General features: G+C 66.7%; 5 protein-coding genes across 6 annotated transcripts; 3 read left to right on the top strand and 2 right to left on the bottom strand.

The window, feature by feature from the left end:
* Nucleotides 1-47: 47 nt before the first annotated feature.
* On the top strand, nucleotides 48-2,812 carry NICN1 (nicolin 1; the record flags this gene model as incomplete). Its single annotated transcript, XM_027640279.1, has 4 exons — nucleotides 48-167; nucleotides 613-684; nucleotides 2,186-2,290; nucleotides 2,438-2,812. Coding segments are annotated over 4 exons (339 nt in total), but the record flags the coding sequence as incomplete, so codon positions are not given.
* Nucleotides 2,813-2,974: 162 nt separating this feature from the next.
* AMT (aminomethyltransferase) lies at nucleotides 2,975-5,051 on the top strand. The gene is made up of 8 exons (XM_027640395.1): nucleotides 2,975-3,245; nucleotides 3,325-3,405; nucleotides 3,515-3,646; nucleotides 3,817-3,895; nucleotides 4,018-4,163; nucleotides 4,253-4,433; nucleotides 4,552-4,707; nucleotides 4,817-5,051. The coding sequence occupies exons 1-8, from the start codon at nucleotides 2,994-2,996 to the stop codon at nucleotides 4,993-4,995; spliced, it is 1,206 nt and encodes a 401-aa protein (XP_027496196.1). The 5' UTR covers nucleotides 2,975-2,993; the 3' UTR covers nucleotides 4,996-5,051.
* Nucleotides 5,052-5,097: 46 nt separating this feature from the next.
* On the bottom strand, nucleotides 5,098-6,070 carry TCTA (T cell leukemia translocation altered). The gene is made up of 2 exons (XM_027640396.1): nucleotides 5,718-6,070; nucleotides 5,098-5,199 (listed from the first exon to the last, which is right to left on the bottom strand). Exons 1-2 carry the CDS (start codon nucleotides 6,053-6,055, stop codon nucleotides 5,157-5,159), a joined length of 381 nt encoding a protein of 126 aa, XP_027496197.1. The 5' UTR covers nucleotides 6,056-6,070; the 3' UTR covers nucleotides 5,098-5,156.
* A 754-nt stretch (nucleotides 6,071-6,824) lies between these two features.
* On the top strand, nucleotides 6,825-14,675 carry UBA7 (ubiquitin like modifier activating enzyme 7). Of its 2 annotated transcripts, none has more exons than XM_027640800.1 (23): nucleotides 6,825-6,975; nucleotides 7,292-7,426; nucleotides 7,496-7,602; nucleotides 7,772-7,862; nucleotides 7,972-8,113; nucleotides 8,218-8,315; nucleotides 8,432-8,578; nucleotides 8,660-8,818; nucleotides 9,000-9,107; nucleotides 9,187-9,267; nucleotides 9,354-9,509; nucleotides 9,616-9,781; nucleotides 9,859-10,055; nucleotides 10,285-10,349; nucleotides 10,505-10,688; nucleotides 10,794-10,868; nucleotides 11,214-11,400; nucleotides 11,597-11,706; nucleotides 11,793-11,879; nucleotides 11,948-12,139; nucleotides 13,874-13,975; nucleotides 14,054-14,154; nucleotides 14,441-14,675. In XM_027640800.1, exons 1-23 carry the CDS (start codon nucleotides 6,895-6,897, stop codon nucleotides 14,565-14,567), a joined length of 2,898 nt encoding a protein of 965 aa, XP_027496601.1. In that variant the 5' UTR covers nucleotides 6,825-6,894; the 3' UTR covers nucleotides 14,568-14,675. The 2 variants fall into 2 exon arrangements, with proteins under 2 accessions (XP_027496601.1, XP_027496600.1); XM_027640799.1 differs by having other exon boundaries at nucleotides 11,552-11,706.
* INKA1 (inka box actin regulator 1) lies at nucleotides 14,647-15,499 on the bottom strand (the record flags this gene model as incomplete). The annotated part of the gene is made up of 1 exon (XM_027640278.1): nucleotides 14,647-15,499. A coding segment is annotated over one exon (753 nt), but the record flags the coding sequence as incomplete, so codon positions are not given.
* Nucleotides 15,500-17,013: the final 1,514 nt, after the last annotated feature.

Genomic DNA, 17,013 nt, shown 5'->3' with positions numbered 1-17,013 from the left:
CCCCAGATTAGCACCAGCCCCTGTGGTGACACTCCCTGTCCCTTGCCCCACAGATGCTGTGTGATGTGGACCAGGTGACAGCCATGCGGTTCATCCTGAGACAGCCCTCCCCAGTCTGGCTCCACTTCACCATCGAGGAGCTGCAGATTTTCCCCCCTGGACAGAAGGTGAGCGGATGCTGGTGCTGCCCCACTGCCAGGTGTGGGCAGGGGGCCAGGACAAGCCACTATCCCCAGCCCTGTGCCTGGCATTGCTCTGCACAGCTCCAGGGAGCACACACAGGAGCGTGGGTCCGAGTCCTCGTCCTTCACTGGGGCACTTGGGTCCCCTTGTTCTCAAGGGTGCTGGGGAAGGGACTGCTCCAGCCAGCCCCAGCCCTGCCCTGTCAGAGGTGGTTGTTTGAGCAGCAGGATGGAACTGGAGGCTGCTGCATCAAGTTATATGTTGCAAACAACCACTCCAAACACAAAATTCCCTTTGGTGATGGAAAAGTGACACTACATCCATAGCAATATCACTACGGGTGGGCTACAAACCCCAGCACACTGCACGGTGTGAGGGATGAAGGTGGGACTGGGGACACCTTTGTGTGACCCTCTGGATCTGTTTCAGAGCCCCCAGAAGGATTTCCCCTCCTGGCTCTCCCAGCTGACCCCTCCGGAGCAGCCAGCCAGCCTGCACGGGGTGAGTGATCCCTGCTGAGGTACTGGGGGGAAGGAGGGACCTGTGTGGGGTGCAGACTGGGACCATCCCTCGGGGGGCTGCCAGCCCCATCCCTGCCCTGTCAGCTTCAGGATCCCACCTGGAATAGCTGTGGAGCCCTGAAATAACCCAACTTGTGCTGGAAGTAGTTTGCAGGGTTCAGAAGAAAAATATCTCCATGGGGATGTGTGATTTGAGGTGATAATTAAGTGCCTGCCCTCTAGTCTGGGGACAGGAATGTCCCCAAGGGATCAGTGGTTGCACAGCAAGGCTCAGTAGCAGGTGGGACATATGGGGATGGGAACAAGGACATCCCCAAGGGAACAGTGGGTGCACAGTATTGCTCACCCAGCAGGTGGGAAGTGTGGGGACAAGGGCAGAAACGTCCCTGTGGGACCAGTGGGTGCGCAGCATGGCTCAGCCAGCAGGTAGGATGCATGGGGACAGGGATGTCCCTGTGGCAGCAGTGGGTGCACAGCATCTCTCAGTCGTGGGTGGAACGTGTGGGGACAGGGTGGCCTGGCTGGTCCCTGGCACTTTGCAGAGGGTGTGCCCTGGGGAGCACGTATCCCATTGGGGACAGAATGCGGGCGGAGGGAGGTCACAGCAACGGCACGTGTTTACAGCTTGCCAGCCAGATCTGCCTGGCCTGTGGCCTTCGATGGGCAAAGTCCAGGCAGAGCAGGGCTGAGATGGGAGCTGGCTCACCCATGGGAACCTGGTGAATCAGCTGGAGATGCTACCTGCAGGAGGGTGGCAGAGCATCCAGACCAGCCCAGGCAGTTCTGCCACCTGGCTTTGGTGCTGTGGTGTTCGTACTGCACCACCAGTGAGGCTCCTGCTGGCCCCAGCAGGTCCGGGAGCCCTGGTTGCTGACCAGCTGTGTGACAGTTTGGGGAGAGCACCCCAAATTGCTTAGAACATGTTCTCCTCGGCAAGGGAAGTCCAGGGGAGATGCCAGGGGTTGCTCTGGGCTTGGCTATTCCCAGCATCACCACAAGGCACCCACCAGCCTGGTGCCACAGAGCTGTGCCCCAACTGGGAGAGCTGCTGCTGAGCCCACCAGTCCCACCTGGCTAAAGGTCGCCAGGTGAACCAGCACCTGGGACCAGGTTTCTTCTCCCGAGCCCAGGGAGCACTTCATAGGGAGGCTGTTGGGAAACTAGACTGTGTGATTAGGTTTTTAATCATTAGCCAGTGATTGGCTTTCTGTCCTCGTCCTGGCCACCTGCCAGCAGGTGGGCTGTGTCGGCACCACAGCACCAGGGATCAGGGTCACCCACTTCCCCAGCTGCTTGTTTTCTTAGAGAAGGGAGCCCTGCTCACCCCATGTTGGGAAACCACCAGCAGGTCGGAAGGATGGACAATAGTGCCCAGCTCCCTGGGGAGCATAGCCGTGCAGCCACACCACTGCCCCAACCTGGGGTGACCCAGCCCATTCAGGCCATCCTCTCTCCACAGCATTGTGATCACTTCTTTCCAGGAGCTCCCCGACCCAGAGAAGGTGTCGACAGAGGTCCAGCAAATGTGGGTGCTGACAGAGGTGATCCGGGCTCGCCAGGCAGCCGCCCGCATCGGGCGCTTCGACGTGAGTCCCCCACCCCACTTACAGGGACCTTGGCCTTGCTGCATGGCCAGGGAGCCCTCCTGGAGGGGCTGCTGCCAGAGGGATGAGGTTGGGGTGTCCCAGCAGTGACTGTGCTGTGCAGACACCGATAGCCCCTCTCTTTCCCAGGTGGATGGCTGCTACGATGTCAACCTGCTTTCCTACACCTGAGCCCGCCGGTGCCACTTGCTGATGCCGGCTGGAGGGAAGTGCCCATCCATGCTCCCGGGGCCCAAGTGGACTCCTGTGTTCCCGCCTTGGCCGTCGACCCCGCGGCCCCGAGGGGGTCCCAAAGCCCTCCCTGTGCCCATTCCCCGACTCCCCCTGCGCTGTCTGCCAGTGAGGAGCAGCGCTACCGCTCCCGAGCCCCCTGTGAGCTCTCCCGGGCACGTCCCGCGGGCAGAGCCCGGACCCCACCCCACTCTGCAAGGGGGTGCGGGGGTACCGAGGGGTGCGGGCGTGCTGGGGGGTCACCTCGGTCACCACTAAAAGCTGCTACCTTGGCCCTGCCTGTGCTTGCCTGTCTCTGGGGGATGGGGGTAGCCGTGGCCGGCGGCCCCAGGGAGGCGGTGCCGGGGGCGGGCCGGGGCGGAGGCGGGGGCCAGGGCCAGGGCCGAGCGGACTCCATGTCCCAAGCTCCCTGGGGCCGGTCCGAGCCGTGCCGGGAGGGAGGAGGAAGAGGAAGATGCTGCGGGCGGGCTGCCGCGCCGCGCTGCCCCGCCGGCCCTCGGGCTCGGCGCCGCGGAGAGGGGCCGGGGGGACCGCGGCGGAGGGGCTGAAGCAGACGCCGCTGGATGCCCTGCACCGGGCCCGCGGCGGGCGGATGGTGCCGTTCGCCGGCTGGAGCCTCCCGCTGCAGTACGAGCAGGGCCACCTCCAGTCACACCTGCACACCCGCCGGCACTGCTCCCTCTTCGACGTCACCCACATGCTGCAGGTAGCGGGGTCGGGGGGGGGGGGTGGGGGGGGGGGGGCCCCCCCCCGCCCCCCCCCCCCCCCCCCCCGGCCCCTTCCAGACCCGGGTGTACGGCCGGGACCGCGTCAGGTTCATGGAGAGCCTGGTGGTGGGGGACATCGCCGAGCTGAAGCCCGGACAGGTACGGGGCACCGGGCAGACACTGGGCATTCAGTGGGGTCAGAGGTCCCCGGGATGCCCTGGGAGGGACCAGACAGCCCGCCCATGCTCCCAAGGGCCGCATCCCACAGGGCACCCTGACACTGCTCACCAACGAGAAGGGCGGCATCACGGACGACCTCATAGTCATCAACACGTGGGAAGATCACCTGTATGTGGTGTCCAACGCCGGCTGTGCTGACAAGGACTCAGCCATCTTCAGGGTATGGGGATGCCTGAGCCCTGTGGGCGGTGGGGACACGCAGTGGGAATAAGTCCGGCCACCTTTTGGTGACAGCCCTGGTTGCGCAGGGTGAGGTGGCTGTGGCCACGTCTGGGGCTGGCACTGGCCTGGCCCGGCCGCTGTGCTAGCAGCCTGCTGTCACCCTGGCAGGGCAGAGCAGAGGAGCTACAGGCCACTGGCAGTGACGTCCACGTGGAGGTGTCAGACAACGCGCTGCTGGCTCTGCAAGGTAGCAGGGTCCCCACATGGGCCTGCCCTCCTCTGGGTCCTTGCCCAGCGGATGTCAGTGCCCTCCCCACATTTTCCCCCCTTCCCTGGGCACTGCCATCTCCCAGCCACCAACCTCCCCAGGTCCCTCCATGGTGCGGGTGCTGCAAGCGGGGCTGTTGGATGACCTGGCCAAGCTCTCCTTCATGAATAGCATCTCCACAACTGTCTTTGGCGTGCCGGGCTGCCGGGTCACGCGCTGCGGCTACACCGGCGAGGATGGCGTGGAGGTACCCTGGGAGCTGTGCCAGCACCCCCACCACTGTACCGAGGGAGGGGAAGGCCGTGCCCCGCTGACCCTGCCCACGTGCCCCCGCAGATCTCAGTGCCTTCAGGGCGGGCGGTGGAGCTGGCTGAGCGGCTGCTGGATGTCCCCAACGTGTGGCTGGCAGGGCTGGCAGCCAGAGACAGCCTGCGCCTGGAGGCCGGGCTCTGCCTCTACGGCAATGACATCGATGAGACCATCACCCCTGCCGAGGCTGGGCTGATGTGGACCTTGGGTATGTCAGGGCCACATACACCTCCTCCTCGGGTTGGGCAGAGAGGCAAGGTGTTCCCAATGGGAGTACAAGGGGACCAGGCAGGCATCACCAACCCTCACCCATCTCTGCCCCGCAGGGAAGCGCCGGCGCGCAGCCATGGACTTCCCCGGTGCCGCAGTCATCATGGCACAAGTGAAGGAGAAGCCAAGGCGCAAGCGTGTGGGGCTGACGTCAGTGGGACCCCCCATCCGGCCCCACATGGCCATCCTGGGCCCCGAGGGCAGGCCTGTGGGTAGGTGGGGGCAGTGGGGCTGGGATAGGCACAGCCCCAAACTGTGGCCATGGCAGGGGAGGGTGGTGCTGCCAGCCCCTGCTCACCTCCCTATGTCCTCACATCCCAGGCACAGTGACCAGCGGCTGCCCCTCGCCCTCCCTGGGCAAGAACATCGCCATGGGCTACGTGGAGGCAGCGCACAGCCGGGCGGGCACCCAGCTCACTGTTGAGGTGCGGAAGAAGCAGCACCCGGCCCTCATCACCAAGATGCCCTTTGTGCCCACCCAGTACTACATAGCCAAGTGAGGCCAGTGCCTGCCATGGGCACAGTGCCCCACCCCCAATAAATGCCCTGTCCCATTCTCCTGGCCTCCTCTGCAGTGATAGCGGCGCCAAAGCAAGGGGCAGTGGGTGGGCACAGCACTTTAATGGTGTGGGCAGTGCCCAGCTGATGGTCCTGGTGTTCCTCACTCCCGGTGTGTCTTCGTGGGCTCCACTGCTGGGCCATCCCTGCAAGACAGGGGCAGTGTGAGGGGGGCTGGGGAAGCACCCTAGAATGGTACCCCAGCACTGGGGCAGGCACCTGCCTGTCTGTGTAGGGCAGGCAGGGCTGGGAAGGCACTTACTGGGGCTTACTGGTCTGGGGTGCGGCTCACTGTAATGGATGCTCACTGGGGGCACTGGTCTGTCTAGGGGCACAGCTGGAGGGGGCTCTCACTGGGGGACACTGGTCTAGGGGCAGAGCTGGGTGGGGGCACTGGTCTGGAAGTACAGCTTGGGAGGGTGCTGACTGGGGGCACTGAGCCGGTGTCCAGAGGACCCCTCCGGGCCGTACTGGGCATGGGGGCACTCACTGGGCTGTACTGGTGCAGGGGTGCAGTCAGGAGACCGAGCGTTCACTGGGGGGCACTGAGTGGGCGTTGCTCGGACGGCGCTGGTCGGGCGCGGCGGGGCTCGCAGCGCGGAGGGGGCCGGACGGGTGCCGCGGTGGGTGAGCGGTTTTGGGCCCGGTAGCGGTCGGGACTCACCGGGGCGGGCAGTGCCGCTCGGCGGCGCCGTTCCGTCCGGCCGGGCCGGCGGGGGACAGGGAGTGCGCGCGGGGCCGGGCGGGCGCGGGCCCGGAGGCGGTGCCGGTGCCGGGAGAGCGGCGGGCAGCGGGGCCGGTGCGGTAGCAGAGAGCGGCCACCGCCCCGCCGTAGGCGCGCCAGGCCAGGCGGACGCCCAGCAGGCTGAGGCCCAGCCAGAGCAGCAGCAGCTGGCACAGCGCGGCCCGCACGTCCTGCGCCGCCCACTCGGCCGCCAGCTCCCGGCCCAGCGCCGCCAGCGCCCGCCACGGCGGCTGCCAGCCCGCCGCCACCGCCGCCATGGCCGCGGGAACGGGACGGGCGGGGCTCCGGGGGCGGGGCTCCGGGGTAGGGCGGGGCTCTCCGGGGGCGGAGCCACCGCCGCCATGGCCGCGGGGAACGGGGAGGGCGGAGCTCCGGGGCGCTGAGGGGGCGTGGCCTCAGTCAGCCAGTCACTGTCACTGCCGGGGGCGTGGCCTCCGGGATGACACTCCCCGGGGCGGGGCCTGCCCGGTGGGCGGGGCCGTCATGGCGGGAAGCGACGGGGAGTCCCGGTACTCGCGGCAGTTGTGAGTGCGGGGATGGCACTGGAACGGCACCGGGGCAGGGGCAGGAGGAGGGCGGGGGCGGCGCGCCCCCAGGCCCCACTGACGGCCCCCGGGCCCCGCTGACACCCCCCGCCGCTACCCGCAGGTACGTGCTGGGCGGCGGAGCGCGGCGGCTGCCCGGTGCGGCGGTGCTGGTGTCGGGGCTCCGCGGGACCGGAGCGCAGGTGGCGGCGACGCTGGTGCTGTCGGGGACGGGGCGCGTCGTCCTGCACGATCGCGGCGCCGCCTGCGCGGCCGACCGCGCCCACCAGGTACCGGCGGGGCCGGGCGGGGCTCCCGGTATTGGGTACAGGTGTGGGTTCACTGTGACGGGTACAGGCACGGGTGAGGGTCTCATAGCAGGTACGAGGGGAAATGCCGGTAGTAGGTTCGGATATGGGTGGGGAGCCTGGTAACAGGCATGGACAGAGGTCCCACTAATATGTACTGGTATGGGTAGATGTCACAGTGATTGATACAGGTATGGATGGGGGTCCCCATAACATGTATGGGTATAGACAGGGGTCCTGGGGGTCCCAGTACTCGGTACAAGTATGGACGGGGCTCCCCATATGGATACAGACAGGGTTCCCAGTAGTGGGCACAGGTTTGTATGGAGGCCCCATGACATACAGGTAACAGACAGGGGTCTTGGTATGGGTGCAGACCAGTGGGGGTCCCAATACCAGGTATGGGTATGGATGGAGGTCACAGTAATGGCTGCAGATGCAGATGGGGGATCCCTGTTGCAGGTATGAGTACATGGTGAGGGGGCTCTCAATAATAGGTACAGGTTGGGAGTCCTGGTAAGGCTCAGGGTGCCCTCATTGTCACAGGTAGGGTCCTCAGCAGAGGCCCCCTCACCAGTGCAGACAGGGCCCCGTGGAGCACCCCACTGTGGTGACTGCACCCCAAACCTGCAGGGTGCCCCACCACCTGTCCGCTCTGCAGTTCCTCCTGGGGCAGAGCGATGTGGGCCAGAACCGTGCTGAGGCATCCCAGCGAGTCCTGGCTGAGCTGAACCCCAGTGTGGTGGTGGAGGCTCATACCGGGGAGCTGTCAGAGGCCTTCCTCGCCTCCTTCCAGGTAAGCCTGTGTCCCCATGCCCTGGGGCCCCCCTTGGGATGGTGGCATCCACTGATAGTCCTGGCACAGGTGGTGGTGCTGACTGAGTCGCCGCTGGAGGAGCAGCTCCGCGTCGGGGACTTCTGCCATGCTCGGGGCATCTGCTTCATTGTGGCCGATGCCAAGGGGCTGGCAGGGTAAGGGGTCTCTACCATGGGGCCCTGCCACTGGCTCCAAGTCACCTTATCCCCAGAGCTCCCAGCCCTGTGCTGCAGTCCCCATCCCACTGGCCCAGGCAGGATCTGGCAGTGCTGGGGCAGCTTGATAAGGCAGCTTCTCCAGCAAAGCCCCATCGGTCCTCTCCAGGCAGCTGTTCTGTGACTTTGGGGAGCACTTCGTCATTGATGACCCGGCAGAAGGGGACCCTGTGTGTGCCACTGTGCAACACATCTCCCAGGTAGAACAGAGGGCAGCCCCCGCTGGGTCCCCCAAAATGCTGCTGCCGCTCTGCTGGCTCTGTGCCACCCTAGACCAGTCCCCACCCTCACATCCCTTCCCCTCCTCAGGGCAACCCAGGAGTGGTGACATGCATAGGGACAGAGGACAGCCACGGCCACCAGTTCTGCGATGGTGACCTGGTGACGTTTTCTGGTGTGGAGGGGATGACAGAGCTGAACGGCCGGGAGCCTGTCCCCGTGCATGTGCTGGGTGAGACCCCTGGGGGGTCCCGGCTGCCCTAGCTCAGGGTTGGGGACCTCACTGGGCCCTTCGTGGTGACCCTGACGTGACGTCCACGCCCGTCTCATCCCCAGATGCCTTCAGGTTGGAGATTGGTGATACCAGCTCCTTCTCACCCTACCGCCGTGGGGGCCTGGTTTCAGAGGTGCGGCAACCCCAGGAGTGTTCCTACGTAAGTTCCCCTCAGCCCCGGGGTGCTGCTGCCTGGGCTGGGGCACCATCGTGCTGTGCTGTGCCGTGCCTGGCCCTGGGGAAGCACTCACCCAGTCCCTGGTGCTGTGCCGGCAGGAGCCACTGTGCCAGGCACTGGAGGAGCCCAAGATCCAGGTGGCAAGTCCTGAGGAACTGCCACGCAGCCGAAGCCTGCACATCGCCTTCCGGGCCCTTCACGCATTTCGCAGGGAGCAGGGCCGCCTGCCCCGGCCCCGGGTGCTGGTGAGTCCCCGTCCTGCCCCTGCCCAACTCTCCGGCCCCTCACCACTCTGCCGGGGGCTCCCCTCACCCCTCTGCCCACAGGCAGATGCCGAACGGGTGGTGGAGCTGGCGTGGAGCCTGGGGACGCAACAGGGTCCCCTGGATGAGGACATCGTGCGCGCCTTTGCCTGCGTGAGCGCGGGGAACCTGTGCCCCGTGGCCGCCGTCGTCGGGGCATTGGCAGCCCAGGAGGTGCTGAAGGTGAGCGGGGGCGGAGGTCCCACCCCTGGGGTCCCGCTGGCCATGGCTGTTCACTGGCGTTTGGTGGCCACGAGAGGGCACTTGCTGCCCGCCTGGGGACGATGGGACGGGCAGCAGGGCTGGGACGGGGGGGGGGGGGAACACCGCGCTGGCCACCAGCTGACAGGGCCGTTCGCCCCAGGCCATCACTAGGAAGTTCCTGCCCCTGAACCAGTGGTTGTACTTCGATGCCCTGGAGTGCCTGGCGCTGACGGGAGCCGCGCAGCTGACGGAGGTGGACTGTGCCCCGGTGAGACCCCCTGCCCAGCCCCTCCCGGGTGCCTGGGGTGCCATGGCCACTGCCCTTACACGGCTCCTCATCCCGGCAGAGAGGCTCTCGCTACGACGGCCAGATCGCCGTCTTCGGGGCCAACTTCCAGGAGCAGTTGGGTCGCCAGAAGTACCTGGTGGTGAGCTGGGGCAGGGGCCACAGCGCTGGGAGGCTGTGGAGCATCCAACCAGCAGGTGGGGAGCTGCAGCCGCTTTGCCCTGGCAGGTGGGAGCCGGCGCCATCGGCTGTGAGTTGCTGAAAAACTTTGCCATGATGGGGCTGGCGGCAGGGCCAGGCGGGGAACTCATCGTCACCGACATGGACGCTGTTGCCCTCTCCAACCTCCATCGGCAGTTTCTCTACCGCTCAGCAGATATATCGGTGAGGCGGCATGAGGCAGGGACTGAGTTCCCCCTGAAGAGCATCTTGACTGTCCCAGGGGCTGTAGTGGGGGGAAGTGCTGACCATCCCCTCTCTGCCGTGGCAGGAGCCTAAGTCTGTGGTGGCCGCGAAGGCCATACAGCGAATGAACCCCCATGTCAGGGTGACAGCCCAGCAGAACCAGGTGGGACCTGCCACTGAGCCACTCTATGGGGACAACTTCTTCCGGCGCCTGGACGGTGTCACCAGCGCCCTGGACACAATGGAGGCCCGTGAGTGCTGGGAAGGGGAAAGGGGCTGAGCCCCTGGATGTGCCCCCTGGCTCCCCAGCATTCCTGGCTCCCTGCAGGTACCTACTTGGAGAGCTGCTGCCTCCGATGCCGCACACCACTGGTGGACTCGGGCACGGAGGGGCCTCGGGGAAACGTGCTGCCCATGGTCCCACACCTGACCAAGCCTCTGGTGCCAGGTGGGACCCCCAGGGATGGCACCTTCGCCTCCTGCACCTTGCGGTACTTCCCCCGCGCCATCCAGCACACACTGCAGGTAGGCTGAGCCGCCCTGGCCACAGCACCCAGCAAGGAGGCACCATGACCTTTGTCTTCCTTCCCTGTTTCCCCTCTAGCAGTGAGCCACGGGCAGGATACAGCCCCAGCTGCTTCCTGGTGGTAGCCTGAGTGCTGCTGCTGGCCCTGCCATAGTCTCTTCCTCCTACTGGGTTTGGGTTGGCCATGAGGGGAGGCCCCCGTGCTCAACACCCACTCTCCCTCCACAGTGGGCCCGTGATGAGTTTGAGGGGCTTTTCCAGCTGCCTGCAGAGCACATCAACCGGTTCATGGAGTGAGTGGGCTTGGGGGCAGTGACACTGGGAGAGGAGCTGCCAGCTCTGCCACGGCACTGCTGGGGCTGGGGAGAGGATGCCAGACTGCTGCATCCCACCCAGGTGTCCCACGGGATTGCTCTCAGGCCAGCATCAGCAGTGCCTGGTTTTACAGAGACCCAGCTTTCCTGGAGCAGCTGCCAGCAGGGAAGGCCCCGAAGGTCCTGGAGCAGGTGCGGGACAGGCTGCGGGAGCGGCCGCGGGACTGGCGGGACTGCGTGCTCTGGGCGCGCCGGCACTGGCAGAGCCGCTACCACGACGCCATCGCCCAGCTGCTGCACATCTACCCCCCAGAGCATGTGAGCCCAGTGCCCATGGGGCTGGCACCCCTGCACCCCTTCCAGCCACCTCGCTGCAGCCAGGGACACACATCCCTGGGCCTGACTCTTCTCTCCCTGTTCCAGGAAACCAGCCCAGGTGTTCCCTTCTGGGCAGGGGACAAGAGCTGTCCCCATCCACTGACATTCAACCCCGAGAATGTGAGTGCAGGGAGAGCTGTGGGGTCCCTCACGGGGACAGTGTGGGCTGAGGGAGAGCCGAGCCTGTGCCAGGGGTACAGGGATGCTGGACTGTGGTTGTGCTCCATCTGCCACAGTCTGTCCAGGGCTGACAGGTCCTGGGCTGGGTCTGTCCTTGTCCCATGGTCAGCAAGGGCACTGCTGGGTACAGTCTGCATGTGCTCTCTGGCCGGAGGAGGAGAGGCTCCTCCATCTCCTCCTTGGGACAAAGCCAGACTGTTCTACCAGTTCAGGGCAGTGCAGGCAGCCTTTGGCCGTGTGGGACCACCCCAGCAAGGCGTCCCATGGCCCCATTCTGCCCTGCAGGACACCCACCTGGACTATATCCTGGCTGCTGCCCACCTCTTTGCCCAAGTACACAGGGTGCCACCATGCAGGGACCGGAGAGCCGCTCAGGACATTCTCCGCAGTGTGGTCCTGCCACCCTCTGCACTCCAGGAAGGGCTTCAGATCCCCCTCACAGAGGAGCAGGAGGAGGCACAGAAGTCCACGGGTGAGGCTCCTCACGCTCCTTGGTCCCCTCAGGCATGTCCCCAGGTCCCTCAGTCCAACCTGGTGGTGGTGGGGCTGCAACCGCTCCTCCCTGCTCCAGCACCCAGCTGGACCTGGACTGAGGTGGGGGCACCGTGCCATGCCCCTTGTAGTGCCGCAGTGCAGGGGTACCACACCAAGGGTCTGTGTGCCCCCAGACTGCAGGCAGCTGACAGAGCTTATCCAGGACCTGGCGCAGCAGAGACAGGAGCTGGTGGGGCATGAGGAGGTGCAAGTGCCCCTGATGGAACCCATCCACTTTGAGAAGGTACCAGAGCTGGGCAGGTGGCTCTGCTCAGCTTGAGGGGTTGATGTCCCCATAGGATGCTCACGTCCCCACACTCTTCCCCACAGGACAATGATATCCACGTGGACTTTATCACTGCAGCATCCAACCTGCGCGCGGAGAACTATGGCATCCCCCCCACCGACTGGCTGACGGTGAGAGGGGTGGCTCATGGGGTCCCTGTCCTGGGCGGGGCAGCTGGTGACACCTCTCCTCTCCTCAGAGCAAGCGGATCGCCGGGCGCATCTTGCCTGCCATCATCACCACCACGGCAGCCGTGGCTGGGCTGGCATGCCTGGAGGTCTACAAGCTGGTGTGGGGGTGCCAGGACCTCAGCTGCTACCGCAACAGCAACATCTCCCTGTCCAACTGCCTGCTGCTCTGCCGCGTCCCGCTCCCACCGCCCACCTACTGGGTAGGGCCCTCTCCCTGGGGGCAGCACAGGTGGGGGACACCTAGGGGTTGGTGGCATCTGCAGTGGGACAATGTCAGGGAGAGCCAGGAGCAAGGGGCAGCCCTGGTTGTAGCACTACAGCAATGGTTCCGGGTGTCACAGTGGGTCGGGAATGCTGCAAGGCAGCGGGGAAACAGCTCCTTCCCGTGGCTGCCCCCCAGCACTGAGCTGCTGCCACTATCCCACCCGCCCCAGCTTAGGGCCCAACCGGGATGCTCTGGGGTGCCCATGGGGTGAGGCAGCCCTGCTGCCCCACAGCGGGCCCCACGGTGAGCCCCACGGCCAGGGGTGGCAGGCCGCTGCAGCCGCACACATCTGGCTTATGGAAACCAGCTGCAGCAGCCAGAAAGCAGCTGGCACCGGGCCGGGAAGGGCCGCCCGGGGGGAGCGGGGCCGGGGGTCCCAGCGGTGGGGGGCCAGGGAGGGAGAGCGGAGGCGGGGGCAGGCCCAGATTGGGACTGTCTGGGCTATAGAGGCCCCTTTGTCTGGGGGTTTATGGCGTGCAAGGCAGCCCTTCCGGCACGGCAGGAAGCGCCGATTGGAACCAGATTGGCCCGGGGGGCCCAGGGCCGGGGGCAGGAAGAGGGGGAGGGAGGCGCACCACTGCCTTGCCGACTCCAGCACCACTTTGGACTGACGGCTGCCCCACAGCCCTCTTGTGCCCTTTGGGCTGCCCAGCCCTGTGCCATCCTGGCCACGGTGCCCGTGGGTTGGCACTGTCTCTAGATGGAGGATGTTGCTGGGACTGGCCATGCCCTTAGGTCCCTGCAGCAGCGCCTGGCACCTTTATGTCCCGTAGTGAGGACACCCGGCATGACATTTCACACCCAGCTGCTTGGCAGTAGTGGGAGCACATGTCCCCCAGGCTCACTTGGTGTGACCTGTGTCCCCAAAGGGGCCTGGGGAGCCCACCTTGGGGGCAGTTCAGAGGCATGTGCTTCTCAGGGCATTTTCAGGGTGCTGGGATGGGCAATGGCATTCCCTCTGCACTGGGCAGTCACTGCCCCGGAGAGGATGGGGTTAAGCCCTTCCCACCCCAGTGGGATAAGTGCAGGCAGCAGAAGGCGGAGGTGAGAAGGCAGCAGAAGGCAGGAGGGAGAGTGACCAGGTGTGAACACCCCTCCCGAGCAGGGCCAGGGCCAGGCAGGCAGGGCTGGTGGTGCCTGTGGCGAGGGCAGATGGCCGGGCAGCCCTGCCAGACGGTGCGGGGCCGCATCCGGCACTTGGCCCCAGGCTTGGCGCCACACTGGTCTCCTTGGGCTGGAGCCGGGGTCGGGGGGCCACGGGCTTGAGAAGAAGTGATTGTGTGGGGCTGGGCAGCACTTCAGTGGCCCTTTGTGTGCCCATCCTGGCCTGGGGCTGGGGGCAGTGCTGGCCCTACACCGACCCCGACCCCTGCAGTGGACCCCAGCAGTGCTGGAGGGACAGTTGTGGCCCCAACTGCCCCTGGACCTCAGCAGTGCTGAGGGGACATTTGTGTCCCCAGCTGCCCCTGGACACCAGCAATGCTCGTGGGACAGCTGTGTCTTCATTTCCCACAGGGGACCACCATTCTCCCCCTGTCCCCTGACTGGTCCTTTTGCCTGCCCAGATGTCCCCTAGCCCTCATGCCACACCAGTCTCTGCCCCCATGGGGTTGGGCAGCCAAGATATGGGGTGCCAGTGCTGGCTGCAATCCCTTGTTCCCCCTCGCAGTACGGCGGGTGTGAATGGAGCTGCTGGGACCGGCTGGAGATGAGGGCAGTCAGCGCAGACGGGCAGGCAATGACGGTGCAGGAGGTGCTGGACTGGCTGCAGGTGAGCCCAGTGCCAGCAGCACCCAGTCAGGTCACCCTGGGGGTTACAGGGACAGATCCTGACACCCACCTCTTGCAGAGGACACGTGGCTGGACTGTGACCACACTCCTGCATGGTGACACCATACTCTACAACAAGGGAGACGATGAAGAGACACAGGCCCAGCAACAGGCACAGAGGTAGGTCCCCGGCTCCAGGGCCAATCCTGTCCAGGGCGGGGGCTTTCAGCCCCCTCTCCCTCCATCCTGAGCTGCTCCAGCTGCAGTGCAGCTCCCAGCCAGCTGCTGGATAAACATCCTGCCGGCAGCACTTCCCGTGGTAGGACCCCTGCCCGGCCCCTTTCTGATGGCTCCTGCATCCCACCAGCCTGGCCGGACACCCCTGAGGGGCCCAAGGCACCCCCAGGCGCCCAGCCAGCCTTGAGGGGCAAGCCAGTGTCCCCAAAACCCCCTTTCCCTGCTACAGGTTATCAGAGATCTTGGAGGATGCCGGGATGCCGCAGCAGCAGGCCCTGGAGCTTCATTATGTGTGCGAGGGAGAGGATGCTGAGGATGAAGATAAGCGTCCTCCTCTCCTCTGCTCCCTACCCTGAGCAAGGGGCACTTCCTGCCCCACGCAATAAAAGCTGCAGGAACCACTGTCGCAAAAACTCCCTGCTTGCCCCTGCCCAGAGCGGGGCACAGGCACCCCCCTTGATAAACGCTGCAGTGCCCACACCGTACAAAACCGGGGTTTATTTACAGGGAGGGGGGGCGGGCGGCAGCAGCGGGGCTAAATGTAGCCGATAACGTCGTTGCAGATGATGGGCTGGCGGCTGCGGCTGTTCATCAGGGCGGTGAAGCGGTGGAAGTCCGTGGCCAGCTGGGCGATGTTGCTGTGAGACTGGTGGAAGCAGGCACCCTTGGGCTGCCCCCCCAGCCCCAGCGGGCAGGAGAAACGCTTGGTGGCATCGCGGCCCCCTGGCCGGGCACCCTCGGCCGCCCGGGGCCGGGCCATGTTGGCCAGCTTGCGGCGAACATTGCCCGAGAGGCTGAGCAGGAAGGCGGGGGGCTTGGCCAGCCGGCGGGAGGGCTCGGCGGGGGCTCGGCGCCGCGGCTCGGCGCCCACCTCGGGCAGGTCCATCCAGTTCTCCACCAGGTCAGCAAAGCAGTTGTCGCCCAGCACCAGGGGCTGCCGGTTCCGGCTCTGCGACAGCAGCGCTACGGTCCAGTCCTGTGTGTCGGCGGGCTCCAGCGCCCGCCACTGCTCCAGGCAGGCGTCCGAGGTGGATTTGGGGCGGGCACGGCGGGCGGGGACGGGCGGCGGGGCGGCGGGGCCGGCGGAGAGCCGGTGTGCCCGCTGGCAGGGCAGCAGGTGCCGGCGCCGAACGGGCACCTCCTCCTCCCGCCACGTGCCCCCCGACGCCTCCGAGTACCCCGAGTCGAACTCCAGGCTGCGCTCGCTGGCCGGGGGGGAGCGGGCGGCCGGGCCCCCCCCGTCCTCCTCCTCGCCGCCCGGATCCAGGCTGCAGGCCGAGTCCGCCGCCGAGCCGGGGCGTGGGGCACGGGGGGCTGGCCCCGGCGCCCCTCCGGCGTGGTGCGGGGCCTGCCGCGTGCGGTGCATGTGCGGCCCCGGCGCCGCCCCTGCTTCGCGCCGGCACCACTGCAGGGAAAGGGCACAATCAGCACAGCGGTCCCCACTGTCCCCAGCCAGCACCGCCGCCTCTCATCCCACCCCGCGCCCCCCACCCCGGTTCGGGGGGGCTTTGCTGGCGCAATAGGCGCGCAGCAGGGTGCGGGGAGCGGGTGCAGGTCCCGTCTTGCCCGCAGCCCCGGGCCCCGCTTTCCTGCGGCTCCTGCGCGGAGCCGGCCGGCGTGCAGCGGCATGTTGGGTGAGCAAGCAGGCACCCAGCCCCGGCCGTGCCTGCGGGAAATGACAGAGGGCCACGGCACGTAGGAGCGGGCGCTCCACTACCCCCCCCGCCGGCCCCTGGAGTCCTCCCGGCCTGGTGGGGAGGCAGCCGGGACACCCCTCCGGCAGAACCCCACTCGGTGGCACAGGGCCAGCGGCAGCCCCAGGGCACCCGCGGGTGCCGGGGTGGGGCACTCGCCCCGTGCGTTGGCAGGGCCACCCACCCAAACCCTGCCCTCCCGCTGGGGACACCCCAGGTGACGTCAGGGTGCAGCCAGGCCATTGCCCAGTGCCAGAGACCACCAAACACCGCGGAATACAGGGGGCCGAGGCAGCCAGGGCTGAACGGAGTGTGGCCGGGCGGGCGCTGGAAGGGCCGCCTGGCTCCCGTAGCCGGGCCGCTCCTCATTCTTGAATTCCTATTGTCTGAACCCAAAAGCAGGGTGTTACGTCCGCTTTCCTGTCCGCGCTGGAGTCGCGGGAAGCTGAGTGTGCAGGAGGGATCGCTCCCGTGGACGGATAATCCTGTCCCCTCTGGCTGTCCCTGACAGACCCTCTAGCAGGGCTGTGACAGTCCACGTCCACGTTCCGGTCCCTGTCCCCCTCCTCGCAGGCTGGGACCCTCTCATCCAGCCCCACTGGCAACGTGCCACCGCCCCGAGCTGCCCAGTCCCGCCGCTGGCCGGGAACGCAGTGGCAGCCGGCTGTTGGGCGCTGGGTAAGCATGTGGCAGGCCCAGGGGAGCCAAAGGGCCACCCTGTCACCGCCGTCCCTTGGGGCAGCCCAGATTGGGCGGCAGGGTGGCAGCTCTGGGGGGACTGTGCCGCTGGCACCCTGACAGCCGGACACTGTCGCGTCCCCACCGCCACCCGTGTCCCACCAGTCGGCCCCGTCCCCCGCGCCGCCTTGGCCTCGCGTGTGATGTCACGGCGCTGATGTCACCGGCGGCGCCCGGACGTCACGGCAATGCCCAGGTGGGGCGGCGGGGCGCGGGCACGGTGGTCCCGTCCCGTCCCGGTGCTCGCGGCGGCACTCACCCGGTGGGCGCCGAGCTCGTCCGGGCGGGCGCTGTGCATGCCCGGTCCTGCTCCCGGCCCCGCTCCCGGTGCTGTCGGTGTCGGTGCCGGTGGCGGAGCGGCAGCAGCAGC

Source organism: Corapipo altera, unplaced genomic scaffold (assembly GCF_003945725.1).
Source record: "Corapipo altera isolate COAL_440 unplaced genomic scaffold, ASM394572v1 55, whole genome shotgun sequence".
Lineage (NCBI taxonomy): Eukaryota > Metazoa > Chordata > Aves > Passeriformes > Pipridae > Corapipo > Corapipo altera.
This window is presented reverse-complemented; position numbering and strand designations above follow the sequence as displayed.